This window comes from Mesoplodon bidens (genome assembly GCF_964165515.1).
Source record: "Mesoplodon bidens genome assembly, chromosome: 7".
NCBI classification, from domain to species: domain Eukaryota; kingdom Metazoa; phylum Chordata; class Mammalia; order Artiodactyla; family Ziphiidae; genus Mesoplodon; species Mesoplodon bidens.
Window position 1 is genome coordinate 25874299 of NC_138164.1, and position 17352 is coordinate 25891650.

Sequence of the window (17352 nt, forward strand, 5' to 3'; positions counted from 1 at the left end):
AAAGTTATATAAAAATGAAAAAAAAAGAAGGAAGGATTGCCTCTAAATGTGAGGTCAGGGAAAATGTCACAAACCAGGCTGGAAAAATGAGTTGGATTTCTATAATCAAAGATAAGAGTAGGAAGGGCATTCCTAGAAATAAATAAGGAGTAAAGGTACACACATAGGGTGGAAAAGCTATTTCAGATACAACACAAAGAACAAATAAGGAGCTGAGAGCAGTCAAGAGGGTGGAATAGAAGGACCTGGGGTTCACTTCTCCCCATAAGTACATCAAGAATACATCTACAAGTGGAACAATTTGCATAGAGCACCTGCTGAACACTAGCAGAGGATCCTGGACACCTAAAAGGACAAGAGAAGATCTCTGCATAACCAGGTAGGATGAAGGAGAGAAAGGGAAGAAAAGGAAAAGAAGAAATGGGATGGGATCCACACTCCTGGGGAGGAGCTGAAGGAGAGGAGAGATTACCACACCCAGGGAGGCCCCCTTACCAGTGGCAAAATATGCTGTAATAGAGGGGTGGATTCAGGGGCTATTGGAAGGAAGTGCAATGGCTGATCTGTGGCAGTCAGGAGAGAAAGAGACTTTCATGGACAGTCTGTACCACAGCCCTGCGCACCTCAGCCTGAGATGGGTGTCTGCCAATGTGGGCAGGGGCTGGGTGCTGACACGAGATGTTAGGAGAGCAGACCCAGGGAGAGGACTGCTGTTGGCTGTGTGGATACGGCCTGAAGGGACGGGAGTGACGAGCTCAGCTGCACAGAAACAGCCTGTGGGGACCGGAGTGAGGAGCTCTGCAGCTGGGAATACTCCTGGAAGAAGCAGGACTGCCTTAGAAGCAAGGTGCCATTGTTGAGTGGCACACAAGGGGTGGGGCCACCATCGCAGCCTCTCTCCCCACACGCCAGCCCCGGCCTTCATGGCCACTGGGAGGGATTCCTAACAGAGTGCCCACGCCCCAGTCATTGCAACCTTGTCCCCCTCACACCTGAGTGCATGTGCATGCCCCAGTCGTAGGCACCTTATTCCCTCCTGCCTGCGCAAGCATGCATGCCCCAATTGATCACCACCTCTGGCCAATCCCACCTAAGCGAGTAAGAGTCTCCCACTCAGTTGCTGCCTTCGCCCCCTCTCGCCTGGGTGGAGAGCAGATGCTTGAGGTTAGCCCACACACCGAGATGGGACTGAAACCAAAGTTGAGCCCCCATGGCTGAACGACTAAGGAAGAGGAATTAAAATCTCTCCATGCAGCTGCACAAGCCACGGACTTAACCCCCATGATCAGCCTGGTATATCCAACACCTACAGAACAACTGAATAAATGAGTGCTCCCAGAACTGAGATGGGTCTAGCTTTGGCAGCTGTGGACTTTGGGGACATGTGCACATGGGAGTTGGGGCAAGTCAGAATCTGTGTTGCAACCACACTGCCCACAGCAGGTCCAGAAACTTACCTGAAAGGTCTTTGAGGGCCTCCTGGGGAGGTGGAAGTTGGAAATGGCTCACCATGGGGGTAAAGACACTGACAGCAGAGCCCCCAGGGAATTATTTTGTTCTGTTTTGTTTTTCTGTTTAAATTAATTTATTCATTTAAAATTTTAAATGTATTTTTTATTGGTCTATTGGGGTTTTTTGTTTGTCTTTTTTGTTTCTTTTTGCCTTCTTTTTTCTTTTGAAGCTTTTTTCTCTTTTTCTGTTTGTTTCGTTTTGTTTTCTTGTCATTTTTGTGTGTTTATTTTTTGTCGTCTTTGCTTTTTGTGCTGTTTTTCTTTTGTTTTTGTTTGTTATGTTTCTATTGTTTGTTTTCATTTTGAGGTATATTTGTTTGGTTGGTGGTTGTCTACTTTATTATTTTCTTTGTGGGTTTTTTTTGGATCTTTTTGGTTTTGTTTGCTTCCTTTTGGTTTTCTGTTTCTCTTGGTTTTTGTCTCTTTTTTGTTTTTTTATTTTTTTATTTTGTTTGTTTGTTTGTTCGTTTTGGGCCACACCATGCGGCTTGCAAGTTCTTCCTTGGTTCCCCAGCCGGGGGTTGAAACTGAGCCCCGTGGTGGAAGTGTGAAGTCCTGGAAACTGGACTGCCAGAGAATTCCTGGCCCCAGGGAATATTAATCAGTGTGAGCTCTCCCAGAGGTCCTCATCTCAGCAACAAGACCTGGCTCCCTCCAAGAGCCTGCAAGCTCCAGTGCTGGATGTCTCAGGCCAAACAACCAGCAAGACAGGAACAAAACCCCAACCATCAGCAGACAGGCTGCCAAAAGTCATCCTATTCTCGAGACACCCCAAAATACAGCCTTTGCCATGGCCCTGCCTACCCAGCTCCAACCACCAGAGCACAGGCACCAGTCCCTCCAACCAGGAAGCCTACACAAGCCCCTGGACCACCATCACCCACAATGGGGCAGACACCAGAAGCAAGAGGAACTACAACCCTGCAGCCTGCGGAAAGGTGACAATGAACATAGTAAGTTACACAAAATGAAAGAACAGAGGAATATGCTGCAGACAAAGGCACAAGATAGAAACATACAAGAACAAATAAATGAAAAGGAACTGGGCAATCTACCCAAAAAGAATTCAGAGTAATGATAGTAAAGATGATGCAAGATAGCAGAAACAGAATAGAGGCACGGATCGAAAATATACAAGAAATTATTAACAAAAACCTAGAGGAACCTAAGAACAAACAGTGATGAACAATACAATAATGAAATGAAACTACCCTAGAAGGAACCAGTAGCAGAATAATTGAAGCAGAAGAATGGGTAAGTGAGCTTTAAGAATGGGGGAAATCACTGCAGTGGAACAGAATAAAGAAAATAAAGAAAAGAAATTAGGACAGTCTCAGAGACCTCTGGGACAACATTAAAGGAACCAATATTCAAATTATAGGGGTCCCAGAAAAAGAAGAGAAAGATAAAGAGTCTGAGAAAATATTTGAAGGGATTATAGTTGAAAAGTTCCCTAACATGGGAAAGGAAATAGTTGCCTAAGTCTAGGAAGCACAGAGAGTCCCATACAGGATAAACCCAAGGAGAAACATATGAATCAAACTAACAAAAATTAAATACAAAGAAAAAATATTAAAAGCAACAAGGGAAAAGCAACAAATAACACACAAGAGAATCCCCATAAGGTTATCAGTTGGTATCTCAGCAGAAACTCTGCAAGCCAGAACGGAGTGGCAGGATAAATTTAAAGTAATAAAAGGGAAAAACCTACAACCAAGATTAATCTACCCAGCAAGGCTCCCATTCAGAATCAACTGAGAGATCAAAAGCATTACAGACAAACAAAAGCTAAGAGGAAATTCAGCACTACCAAACTAGCTTTACAACAAATGCTAAATGAATTTCTCTAGGCAAGAAACACAGAGAAGAAAAAGACCTACAAAAACAAACTGAAAACAATTAAGAAAATAACAATAGCAACATACATATCAATAATTACCTTAAATGCAAACACATCAAATCCTCCAGCCAAAGGTACAGACTGGCTGAATGGATACAAAAACAAGACATGTATATATACTGTCTACAAGAGACCCACTTCAGCTCTAGGGACACATACAGACTGAAAGTGAGGGAATGGAAAACATATATTCCATACAAATGGAAATGAAGAGAAGGCTGGAATAGCAATTCTCATCTCACACAAAATAGACTTTAAAATACAGACAAGAGACAAGGAAGAACACTACATAATGATCAAAGGATCAGTCCATGAAGAAGACGTAACAATTGTAAATATATGCACCCTACATAGGAGCACCTCAACATAAGGCAAATGCTAACAGCCATAAAAGGGGAAATTGACAGTAACACAATAATAGTGGAGGATATCAAGATCCCACTTAAACCAATGGATACATCATCCAGACAGAAAGTTAAGGAAAACACAAGCCTTAAATGACACATTAGACCAGATACACTTAATTGATATTTATAGGACATTATATCCAAAAGGAGCAGAAAACATTTTCTTCTCAAGTGCACATGGAACATTCTCCAAAATAGGTCACATCTTGGGTCACAAATCAAACCTTGAAAAATTTAAGAAAACTGAAATCATATCAAACGTCTTTTCTGACCACAATGCTATGAGATTAGAAATCAATTACAGGAAAAAAAATGTAAAAAACACAAACACATGGAAGCTAAACAGTATGTTATTAAATAATCAATGGATCACTGAAGAAATCAAAGAGGGAATCAAAAATTACCTAGAGACAAATGACACCAAATACAAGATACTGCAAAATGTATGGGACACAGCAAAAGTAGTTCTAAAAGGGAAGTTTATAGCAATACAAGCTTACCTCGAAAAACAAGAAAAAACTCAAGTAAACAACCTATCCTTACATCTAAAGTAACTAGAGAAAGAAAAACAAACAAAACCCAAAGTTAGTAGAAGGAAAGAAATCATAAAGATCAGAGCAGAATAAATGAAATAGACACAAAGAAAACAATAGCAAAGATAAATGAAACGAAAAGCTGGTTCTTTTAGAAGATAAACAAAATTGATAAACCTTCAGCCAGACTCATCAGAAAAAAAGGGAGAGGATTCAAATCAATAAAATTATAAATATGAAAAAAGAAGTTACAATGGACACCACAGAAATAGAAAGGATCATAAGAAATTAGTACAGTTAACTCTATACCAATAAAATGGACAACATAGAAGAAAGGACAAATTTGTAGAAAGACAGAAGCTTACAAGACTGAACCAGGAAGAAATAGAAAATATGAACAAACCAATCACAAGTACTGAAATTGAAACTGTGATTACAAATCTTCCAACAGACAAAGGTCCAGGATCAGATGGTTTCACAGGTAAATTCTATCCAACATTTAGAGAAGAGATAACAGCTACTGTTCTGAAACTCTTCCCAAAAACTGCAGAGAAAGGAGCACTCCCAAACTCATTCTATGAGGCTACCATCACCCTGATACCAAAACCAGACAAAGATACCACAAAAAAAGAAAATTTATAGGTCAATATCACTAATGAACATAGACACAAAAAGCCTCAACAAACAAAAAGCCTCAGCAAACCGAATCCAACAGCACACTAAAAGGATAATACACTCTGATCAAGTGGGATTTATCTCAGGGTTGCAAGGATTCTTCAATATACACAAATCAAACAACGTGATACACCACATTAACAAACTAAAGAATAAAATCCATATGATCAACTCAATACATGCAGAAAAAACTATAACAAAGTTCAACACCCATTTATGACAAAATAGAACTCCAGAAAGTGGGCTTAGAGGGAACCTACCTCAACACAAAAGAGCCCTTATACAACAAAACCTACAGCTAACAATTAGTCAATGGTGAAAAGCTGAAAGCATTTCCTCTAAGATCAGGAACAAAGCAAGGATGACCACTCTTGCCACTACAACTCAACATAGTTTTGGAAGTCCTAGCCACAGCAATCAGAGAAGAAAAATAAATAAAAGGAATCCAAAGTGGAAAAAAAGAAGTAAAACTGTCACTGTTTGCATATGACATGACACTATGCATAGAAAATCCTAAAGATGCTATGAGAAAACTACTAGTACTCATAAATGAATTTGGTACAGCTGCTGTATACAAAATTAATACATAGAAATCTCTTGCATTCTTACACACTAACAACAAAAAATCAGAAAGAGAACTTAAGGAAACAATCCCATTTACCACTGCATCAAAATGAATAAAATACCTAGGAATACACCTACCTAAGGAAACAAAAGACCGGTACTCGGACAACTATAAAATACTGATGAAAAAAGTAAAAGATGACGCAAACAGATGGAGAGATATGCTCTTGGACCAGAAGAATCAACACTGTGAAAATGACTAGACTACTCAAAGCAATCTATACATTCAGTGCAATCACTATCAAACTACCACTGGCATTTTCACAGAACTAGAACAAAAAATTTCACAATTTGTATGGAAACACAAAAGACCCCAAATAGCCAAAGCAATCTTGAGAAAGAAAAACGGAGCTGGCGGAATCAGGCTCCCAGACTTCAGACTATACTACAAAGCTACAGTAATCAAGACAGTATGGTACTGGCACAAAAACAGAAATATACATCAATGGAACAGGATAGAAAGCCCAGAGATAAACCCACACACATACAGTCACCTTATTTTTGATAAAGGAGGCAAGAATATACAATGCAGAAAAAACAGCCTCTTCAATAAGTGGTGCTGGGAACACTGGACTGTTACATGTAAAAGAATGAAATTTGAACATCCCTAACACCATACACAAAAATAAACTCAAAATGGATTAAAGACCTAAATGTAAGGCCAGACATTATAAAACTCTTAGACGAAAACATAGGCAGAACACTCTGTGACATAAATCACAGCAAGATCCTTTTTGACCCCCCTCCTAGAGAAATAGAAATAAAAAATAAAAATAAACAAATGGGACCAAATGAAACTTAAAAGTTTTTGCACAGCGAAGGAAACCACAAACAAGATGAAAAGACAACCCTCAGGATGGGGGAAAATATTTGCAAATGAAGCAACTGACAAAGGATTAATCTCCAAAATTTACAAGCAGCTCGTGCAGCTCAATAACAAAAAAAAAACAACCCAACCCAAAATGGGCAGAAGACGTAAATACACACTTCTCCAAAGAAGGACAGATTGCCAACAAACGCATTAAAGGATGCTCAACATCACTAATCATTAGAGAAATAAAAATGAAAACTACAATGATGTATCACCTCAAACCATTCAGAATGGCCATCAGCAAAATATCTACAAACAATAAATGCTGGAGAGGGTGTGGAGAAAAACGAACCCTCTTGCACTGTTGGTGGGAATGTAAATTGATACAGCCACTATGGAGAACAGTATGGAGGTTCCTTAAAAACTAAAAACAGAACTACCATATAACCCAGCAATCCCAGTACTGGGTATATACCCTGAGAAAACCATAATTCAAAAAGAGACATGTACAACAATGTTCACTGCAGCTCTACTTACAATTGCCAGGACATGGAAGCAACCTAAATGTCCATCGACAGATGAATGGATAAAGAAGATGTGGCACATATATACAATGGAATATTACTCAGCCATAAAAAGAAATGAAATTGAGCTATTTGTAGTGAGGTGGACGAACCTAGAGTCTGTCATAGAGAGTGAAGTTAAGTCAGAAAAAGAAAAGCAAATACCGTATGCTAAGACATATATATGGAATCTAAAAAAAAAAAATGGTTCTGAAGAACCTAGGGGCAGGACAGGAATAAAGACTCATGTAGAGAATGGACTTGAGGACACAGGGAGGCGGAAGAGTAAGCTGGGATGAAGTGAGCGAGTGGCATGGACTTATATATACTACCAAATGTAAAACAGATAGCTAGTGGGAAGCAGTTGCATAGCACAGGGAGGTCAGCTCAGTGCTTTGTGACCACCTAGAGGGGTGGGATAGGGAGGTTGGGAGGGAGACGCAAGACGGGGGAGATGTGGGGATATATGTATATGTATAGCTGATTCACTTTGTTATAAAGCAGAAACTAACACACCATTGTAAAGCAATTATACTCCAATAAAGATGTTTAAAAAAAACAACAACAGAGCTGGAGGAATCAGGCTCCCTGACTTCAGACTATGCTACAAACCTATGGTCATCAAGACACTATGGTACAGTATGGTACTAGTACAAAAACAGAAATATACATCAATGGAACAGCATAGAAAGCCCAGAGATAAACCCACACACCTACAGTAACCTTATCTTTGACAAAGGAGGCAAGAATATACAATGGAGAAGAGACAGTCTCTTCAATAAGTGGCGCTGGGAAAACTGGCCAGCTACATGTTAAAGAATGAAATTAGAGCACACTGTAACACCATACACAATAATAAACTCAAAATGGATTAAAGATCTAAATGTAAGGCCAGATACTATAAAACTGTTAGTGGAAAACATAGGGAGAACACTCTGACATAAACTGCAGCAAGATCTTTTTCCATCCACCTCCTAGAATAATGGAAATAAAAACAAAAATAATCAAATGGGACCCAGTTAATTTATTAAACTTAGAAACTTTTGCACAGCAAAGGAAACCATAAACAAGACGAAAAGACAACCCTCAGAATGGAAGAAAATATTTGCATATGAAGCAACTGACAAGGGATTAATCTCCAAAGCTTACCTGCAGCTCAATATAAAAAAAGCAAACCAATCAAAAAAATGGGCAGAAGATCTAAATAGACATTTCTCCAACGAAGACATACAGATGGACAAAAAGCACATGCTAAGATGCTCAACATCACTAATTATTAGAGAAATGCAAATCAAAACTACAATAAGGTATCACCTCACGCAAGTCAGAATGGCCATCATCAATAAAGTCTACAAACAAGTCCTGGAGAGGGTGTGGAGAAAAGGGAACCCTCCTACACTGTTGGTGGCAATGCAAACTGGTACAGCCACTATGGAGAACAGTATGGAGGTTCCTCAAAAAAGTAAAAATAGAGCTACCATATAATCCAGCAGTCTCACTCCTGGGCATATATCCGGAGAAAACCAGAATTCAAAAGGATGCATGCACCCTGATGATCACTGCAGCACTATTTACAATAGCCAGGACATGGAAGCATCTTAAATGTGCATCAACAGAGGAATGCATAAAGAAGATGTGACACATATATATACAACTAAATATTACCCATAAAAAAGAACAAAATAATGCCATTTGCAGCAACATGGATGGACCTCGAGATTCTCATACTTAGTGACTTAAGTCAGACAAAGAAAGACAAATATCATATGATATCACTTACATGTCAAATCTAAGAAAAGGCTACAAATGAACTTATCTACAAAACCGAAATAGAGATACAGAGGTAGAAAATAAACTTATGGTTACCGGTGGGTGAGGGTGGGGGAGGGATAAATTGGAAGATTGGGATTGACACATACACACTACTATATATAAAATAGGTAACTAATAAGGACCTCCTCTACTCAATACTCTGTAATAGGCTCTATGGGAAAACAATCTTAAAAAGAGCAGATACATGTATTTGTGTGACAGATTCACTGTGCTGTACACCTGAAACTAACACAACATTGTAAATCAATTATACCCCAATAAAATTTTTTTCAAAATAAATAAATGAAATAAAATATATTAATAGTTTTAAAAAAAGAATAAGGAAATTACAGATAATACAGAACTAACTGTATTATCATAGATAGTAATACAGATATTATCACAGAACTATAATAACAATGAAACAAATTATTCTAGTTGTGATTACCAACTATGGAAATCTGAATGCCTCCAACAAACTTTATTAGGCTGCTAATATTTCCTTCTATATGCATGACACTTTTCATTTGCATATAGGAAATCTAATCAATAAATAAATCAAAACTGTTCCTGATTTTCCTTGTTCAAAAATAGAACTAGTTTAGATCACCCCAGCTCTATAACCCACAAAATACAGAGACCCCAAAAGACATGCACAAGAATCTTCATAGCAAGAAACCTGCAGTAATCCCAGCCTAGAATCAACCCAAATGTCCATCTTCAGTAAAATGAATATACATTATAGATGATATATATATTCCTAAAATAGACTACTACATAGCAATGAGAATAAATGACTATATACCCAACAACACAAGTGAATCTGAAAATGGGCACAATACTAGCAGGAAACAAAAGAGGGCATAGTATATGATTCCAGGCAAAGCAGAATTTTGGTGCTAGAACCCTCTGGCAAGAGCACAGTGACTCGAAGAACCACAAAGCGAATCTTTGGGATGATAATAATGTTCTGTTTCTTAAACTGTATGCTGATTGTACAGATGTTTTCACTTTGTAAAAATACAGTTGACCCTTGAACAACATGTGTGAACTATGTGGGTTTACTTACACTTGGATTTTTTTCAATACCAAATACTACAATACTACACAACCTGCAGTTGGCTGGATACGTGGTTGGTTGAATCCGCAAATACAGAGGGCCAACTAGAAGTCATATGCAGATTTGCAACTGCACAGAGGGTAGGTGCCCCTAATGCCCATGTTGTTCAACGGTCAATTGTAATCAATCTGTATACTAACGATTTGTGTACTTTTCTATATATGTTTTGAACGTAAATAAAACGTTTACTTTAAAAAAAAACAGATTTTTCAATTCTGAAATTAATTCTGTCCCTCACGCAAATCTCAAAAGTTTATCTTCACTAAGCTATCTCTTCTAAGATAACGGGTCTTACTTTACATGCCTAAAATACTGTGTACTTCAAATCCAGGTCTCTAGTTAACTCAATGATTCACTTTTCATTTAAGTTTATTTTGCTCTTGCTCTTTTTTTTAATTTATATATTCTATGAGTTCAAAATTAGCAATGCAGCTACTCAAGGAAGTTAGTCTAAATCTGCAATTTACACAGTGATAAGAGACAACCAATGTAAATAACACCCATGTTAGTGGTCTAGCTATATAATTAAAATTTTTATTCCAAGGAGTTATCTACTGACAAACTGATGGACACAGTGAAAATTTTAATTCATGCTCATGGAGTTCTCATAGAAACCTAGGAAAGGACCAAAGGAGCCAGTTTTTATACTTTTTAGACAGAGAAACACTAAATTTATAAGGAATTTATAGGACAAAAATAACTTAGGCTTTGGGTGCTCAATTAGTGAAGAATCTAAACTGAGTTCGAGCTTGGGGTAATAAATTAAAGTAACATGGTCTGTTTGTATAGGCTTTTTGACCTCAAATTCCCTATCTCTGTTGATAAGAATTTCCTTCTACCTTCATTTTTCATATGCAATTTATTCCCTACTTTCAGGAAGACAGAGAGGAGGCTCAAAGTGTCCCTCTTGCATCAGCTCTTTCTTAAGTAACTTTAATTCAAAATAATCAATATGCCATTGAGGCACACTTTGGGGTAATGTACCCTGGGCCCCAACAATAGCAATAATAAAATATTTATAACAAGAGAATTCAACAACTTGAATATTTAAAAAGCAAACAAAAGTACCAACTACAGAACCATCTCTCAAGAAATTAAATCCAACAAATATTTTGTGAACACTTACTATGAATATGAAAATCTGTTAAACACAGAAGGAAATCAAAACATAATAAGGGGGTAAACCATGGGTGAATGGGGTATCTACTCACTAAAAAATAACTTTTTTAAAAAAACAAACAAAAAAATCATGAATAAGGCATGGTCCCTGTCCTCTATCTGAGATAAAGGTATATCAATTACAGTAAATTCATTGGTATGGAGCACTTAATATATACCTGTTGCTGATGTCTGTTTTCTATAAGTCAAAAATTAAGAGACTGAGTATATGCTTCCATAATTAAAAGTTATATTATTATAGACAAAATATAACCAAGTGAATCTGGGCTACATCCTCATTTTTCTCAGAAGACAGGCTAATATAAAAATAGCAATAAACTGAATATCAGGAGACCTAGATTTTAGTCTTGCTGTTGTTATTAAATAGTTGCAGGACCTTAAGCAAGTCATTAACTCTTTTAAATTTTGCTTCTTTGTCTGCAAAATAAGGCAGTTGATTTAAATCACCTTTGAAACAACTTCTCAAAAGATTCTGTAAGAGAAAGCCAAAAAATAAAGAGGGGAAAAAAAATCTATATGGATGAATAAAAATACAGAGTTTTTAAGCAAGAATATCTACTAACTACATGGTAACAGAGTCTTCTAATGAAAACCTAGAGTAACTAACCCTAGACTAAAATCAGAAGACCTGGGTTCTGGTACTACTCACATGACTATAGGCAAAGAACTTGACCAATTTCAGCCATAGTTTCCTGAACATTAGGTATTAGCTTCCTATACAATTGGGACATCTACTTTGCTACCCTCACATGGCTGCTATTGAAAATAAACTGATACAAAAACGTGTTATTTTGTACACTTAAAAATTGTACAAATAGTCCCATTACTAAAATATGATTTAAGATAATTTTGTATGGACAGTGAAAATTTATTTATTTTTCTACTTAATTTTCTCTAAGGAAAAAAAATATCAAGAGTACCAAATTAGTTATTGTGTATATGGCACCTCAATTATTACCAAAAAATCTGTTGATAAAATCTTCCCAAAACATTTCATCATAAGGACAAATATTTGACAACATCATTATGAAGTATTTACTATATTCCAGATTCTGTGATAAATCCTCACAATAACCATATAAGACAGGTAATACCATTATTCCCTAGCACAATGTTTCAAATGGGCTCAGAGAGGTCAGGAAACATTCCCCAAATCACAGAACTAATGAGTGGAAACGCCAAAATTCTAATCCCAAGAAGCCAAACTCCAAAGTCTAAGCCCTTAAAGATAAACACTATAGCACCTCTACATACCTCTTAATACTACTGTTATAACACTTTTAGGTGCCTCACAGTTTCAACTCTACCACTAGTCTAAAGAGAATGACTACACTATCTGCATATGCAGAAAAACCTAGAAATCATTTTTTAAAGCTTAATTTCAACTCTGGGATCTGAACCTCTGACAGACATTCAGAGCTTTCTGTCATTCTTTCTCCTTCTAATTAAATATGAGAAAGGGAAATCGTGAAAGCATTATATGAAAGAGAAGGGAGAAAGGCTCTCTAAAACCTTTATGTAAGGTCATTTTTCTCCTAGTGTCTTTGATTCTACTGGTTCAGCAAGCTGAAAGATACTACCTAAGGTAGAACTTTGGGTCTTCTCCAATCAGTGAAGTTAAGAACCTGCTGACTACATATACTCAAAGACAGAATTTGCCAATTCTAAGTCTTCCCCATAGATGAACTTACTGACTGTCCTCTGACAACAAGAATGGTAAAAGCTTGGGTCAGCCCTACATAGTAATGGTTCACTGAGAAAACTTATGATTCCCAAACTCTTAAATTTCTAAACATCAGTATTTCAAAGAGACCCTTATATGACTACAGTTATTATTATATAGCCCAGCAGAGACATTTCTTTATTGCCCAAGCTGAAAGGCAAGAAAATCTTATAATTACTAATAACTTCAGTAAAACTAATAAATATAAATTAAAAAGGAACCTATACGGTGGCACCAGGGACATCTCTCATAAAATACAAAAGAATATAACAAATGGCCAAAATAAAAATAAACTATGTATAAAAAGCAGGAAAACATTCTGCTGAGAAATGACTAAGATGAAAAGATAATTTATAATACTACTATGTGTATACTGGGTTAATTGTAATTAATCAAACTTTTCACTGAGTTGTCAATGTAACACTTAATTAGCATATAAGTACTTTTTAAAATTATGGTGAAAGGTATGAATACGTGACACAAGTATTTTGTCTCCATCTGCTGGAAAGTAACAGCACTATCTTAACATCACTAAAATTTGTAAATGCTGGCAAAGTAAGAATTTCTGAAGATATGAAATCACATCTTTAATATTTATACATCATTTTCATGAAACTTCAGAGCTTTAATACTTTTTACATTTTGTTATAGACTGTAACAAACCAAAGGATTACATCCTTACAGAACCATGCTTTTCATTAATCCATTCAAAATATAAACTCAAATAAAAACATTATCGAGTATAAAAATATTTAACCAATTTGCTAACATATTATAGTTAAAATAATCTTCCCAAGTACTAATAATTTAAATGAGGCCTTAAAAGACTGCATATGTTTTATCATTGTTTTCCTATATGTGAACTGTGAACCTTTAGTAATAATCCATAGATGCTCATAATATAAAACCATACAAATTTCACATCAGATAATCAATATACATCAGTTTTGCAAATACATAAACAGACACAGATATTTGCAGACTTGATCAAAATTACAGCATCAAGCAGAAATATTTAAATAATACCTAGGGATAAAATTTAGATTTAATACATCTCAAAATCTGATTTGGATTATTATTCATTTTTGGAATTCATAATACATCTTGCCAATCTACTAGCAGACTCAGTTCAGTCCCTTAGGAATACCAAGTTATAAGAAATGCCTGTGTGGCTACAATCAAATTATGAAGATACCTTTAGTAACTGATGACACATTACAGTCTTCTGGTGGAAGACCTGTCCCACCATCCTTCCAGTATGGATTCAATTCTCTTTCCAGCAGTCTCAACTGGAACAAAACATTTTCAGAGGTCACAATTTTAAAATAACCTCACCATATAATATATTAATAAATTAAAAATCTGAGACTCAGTTAACAATTGTAACCTTAGGGAAATACTTTAAAAACTCTTAAGACACACTCTTTTCCAACTTGCAGGAAATAATGTCTAAATTAACATTTATTCAATGCCTTTCTTGAATGCCTACCATGAATCACAACTGTGCTAGATGCAGAAGATGTAATAGTCAATATGCCTAACACAGCCCTTGCTAGCTTATGAGATAGTGAGGAATACAGACAATATACAAGTAACTGACAAGTGCATTCAAGATATAAGTACAGAGTATTAAAGCCATACACAATTCAAACTCCTCTCATGCTGACAGATCAAAGACTTCCTAAAGGAAGTAACAGGAGTACTATTAGACCTAAGGATGAGCAAGAATTAGCCAGTTTCTTCTGTGGGAAAAGAGAGAATTAAGAGGTTCCAAGTGTAGGAATAAAAGCATGTTCATAAAACCCAAGAGGAAAGAAAAAGCACTGCACTTTTAGGGAAGAAAGTAATTCAGACTGGCTGAAACTTGAGAAGCATGAATGAATAGCAAATAAGAGATTAGGTTGTAGAATAATCAGGGACTAGGCCACAGGAACCACTTTAAACTGCTATTGGAGCTTTCTGCTGCGGCAATGGTGAGTCATAAACATGATCAGCTTTGTGTTACACAAAGAGCAAACTGGTTTCAGAGTGGAGAAAAGACTGGAGAAAAGCAACATTATAGGTAGGAAACCAGTAAGAAGATTGTGGCAGTAATCAGGAAAAAGATGACAGTAGCCTAGTCACAGTGCAAGTGTCTACTGTGTTCCAAGCACTATGCCAGGTACTGGGGCTATAATTAATAAGCTAGGCATAGTCCTTACCATCAAAGAAATTATGGCCGTGAGAAAGGAGAAAGACAAGCAATATTAATATAGAAGAGTGCTATGAAAGTAAAGACTGCTATAGAAACATATACTAGGGGCATCCAATTTGACTTAGGGGGTCAGAAAATGCTTCTTAGAACTAATAATGGCAATTATTAGAAATAATAATGGCAATTAGATAGAGAAGAATGGAAACAGTTAAATGCTAGCTTCCACAACCAACCTTTGAAAACAAAAATGTTGGATAAAAAATTTTTAAAAAGCATTTAAAATGTATTCATGAGCTGACAGAAAAGTACAGAATCTCCAAAGAACAAAATTTAAGTTAGGAATTTCCTGGCGGTCCAGTGGTTAAGATGCCGCGCTTCCACTGCAGGGGGCACGGGTCCAATCCCTGGTCTAGGAACTAAGATCCCACGTCACATGGTGCGGCAAAAAAATAGAAAAAAACAAACAAAAAGTTTTTAAGTTAAAGGTTAACTTAGAGGGATAAGCAAAGTAGTAAGCATTTGACTTCTCATAATGTACACGCAAAAAGATTCTGCCACCTCCCGTTTTAACCTACTGTAAAATCTCACAGTATCTACAATTTCTTCCAGTGGTCTTATTTGGACACTCAGAGAGATACACATCAGATACTCAACAGGATAACAAAGACTAAAATTACAAACTGAGGAGGACAATTGACAACTGGTAAGATGAATTATGAGATACTATCTGAAAGTACACAAGACACAAGACTGAGTATATAAAGAATTACCATCAGTAAGAAAAAGATAAACAACAAAAAACATAAACAAGCAGTTCATACTATAAGAAATCTAAATGACAAAAAAAGATCTCTCCTAGTAATCAGAGGAATGCATATTAATACATGAAATACCATTTCTCACACATTATTCAGCATGACATAATTTTAAAGTTTGACAATACAGATACTAAGTATGGTTAAGAAACACATTGTTGGGGCGCAATAAATTGATATAATCTCTTTGCAAGTGTTTGTAAGAGAAAATAGATGTGTACTTAATAACTTAGCAATTCCACTTCTAAATATGCACTATGGAGAAATTTAGCACTGCTTGTAATAATTTGTAAGAGTGAAAAACAAAATATCCATTCCAAGAGGAATGGATATTTACAGAATGGCAGAGTTAGATTATGAAAGACTATATAGTGATTGAAAGGAATGAAATAGAAATAAAATATATCAACATGAATCAATCTCTAAAACATGCTCAGACCTTCTAGTCAAGAGATTTATTAAAGTTCAGTTCATGTTGCCATGTTTGTCTCTGCTCAGAACAAACCGAAAAGATATACAAAATATAAAACACTGCTAAGTTCAAAACAAGATAAACCCATCTCGGTACACCAGAAACAGAAGAGAAATGCAAAGCAGTAAGCATAACTGAAGCTACATGACTACTGGGCTCTATGTGCAAGCAGAAAATGTTAGTCCTTAGTTCAATTTCTAAAACATAATAAATACTAAAGGTGCTCCAGTATATACAGGGGAATGGAAACAAAGCAAAGGACTGGAGTGAGGAGATGTCCTGCTTATGAAAAAAGGTTGAAAAATTGGTATGCATCTCTATATGCTATAGACTGGTTTTATAGATATGTGCCATAGATCTGTAGCTTACGGCACAATGTGGGCATAAGGAGCCAAGAAGACACAAAGACTTGAGTACTGGCTTTCAAGCTTTTCTGTGACCTTGACCCATAGAGAGATTTTCTGTGTGTATGTGTATCTAAAACAAAGGTTTTAGGAAACAAAACGTATATTTGTTATACGTAATACATGCTGATATTTTATATTTTTAAATGATGACTGCAATAAATTTCTGACTCACAATATGAAAAACATTAGCATAAAGCACAAAAGAAATGATATCCTCAATATAAAGAAGACATGAAATCAACATGCTTCACACTGAAGCTTCAGTTAAGGACCATCATTTTAGTCTTCTTCCTATGATCTTCATTTTTTTCACTCCCATTATAAGAATTATCATTTGATTCTAAGGCAACAGCCATATTTTCCTCAAAATAAACCAAACATTTATCATGTGTTAAGAATACGATGATGTAGGAAGGAGAGATCAAGATGGTAGAGTAGGAGGATGTGGAGCTCACTTCCTTCCAAGAACACAGCAAAAATACATCTACATATGGAACAATTCTCACTGAAAACCAACAGGAGATTGGTAGAAAGACTCTTATACTACACAGGCTGTAAGAAAAATCCACACAGATTCAGGTAGGAAGAGAAGAGAAGCAGCCAAGT

At 36.3% G+C, this 17352-nt stretch overlaps 1 protein-coding gene across 5 annotated transcripts in view; it reads right to left on the reverse strand.

Annotated features, from left to right (window-relative positions):
• Positions 1-17352, reverse strand: part of CWF19L2 (CWF19 like cell cycle control factor 2) — a 208131-nt gene that overhangs the window by 150414 nt on the left and 40365 nt on the right. For all 5 annotated transcript variants that reach the window (XM_081241070.1, XM_081241069.1, XM_081241068.1 and 2 more), the window contains exon 6: positions 14054-14147. In XM_081241070.1, the coding sequence (XP_081097196.1) occupies positions 14054-14147 (94 nt within the window). The remainder of the gene's footprint in view (positions 1-14053; positions 14148-17352) is intronic.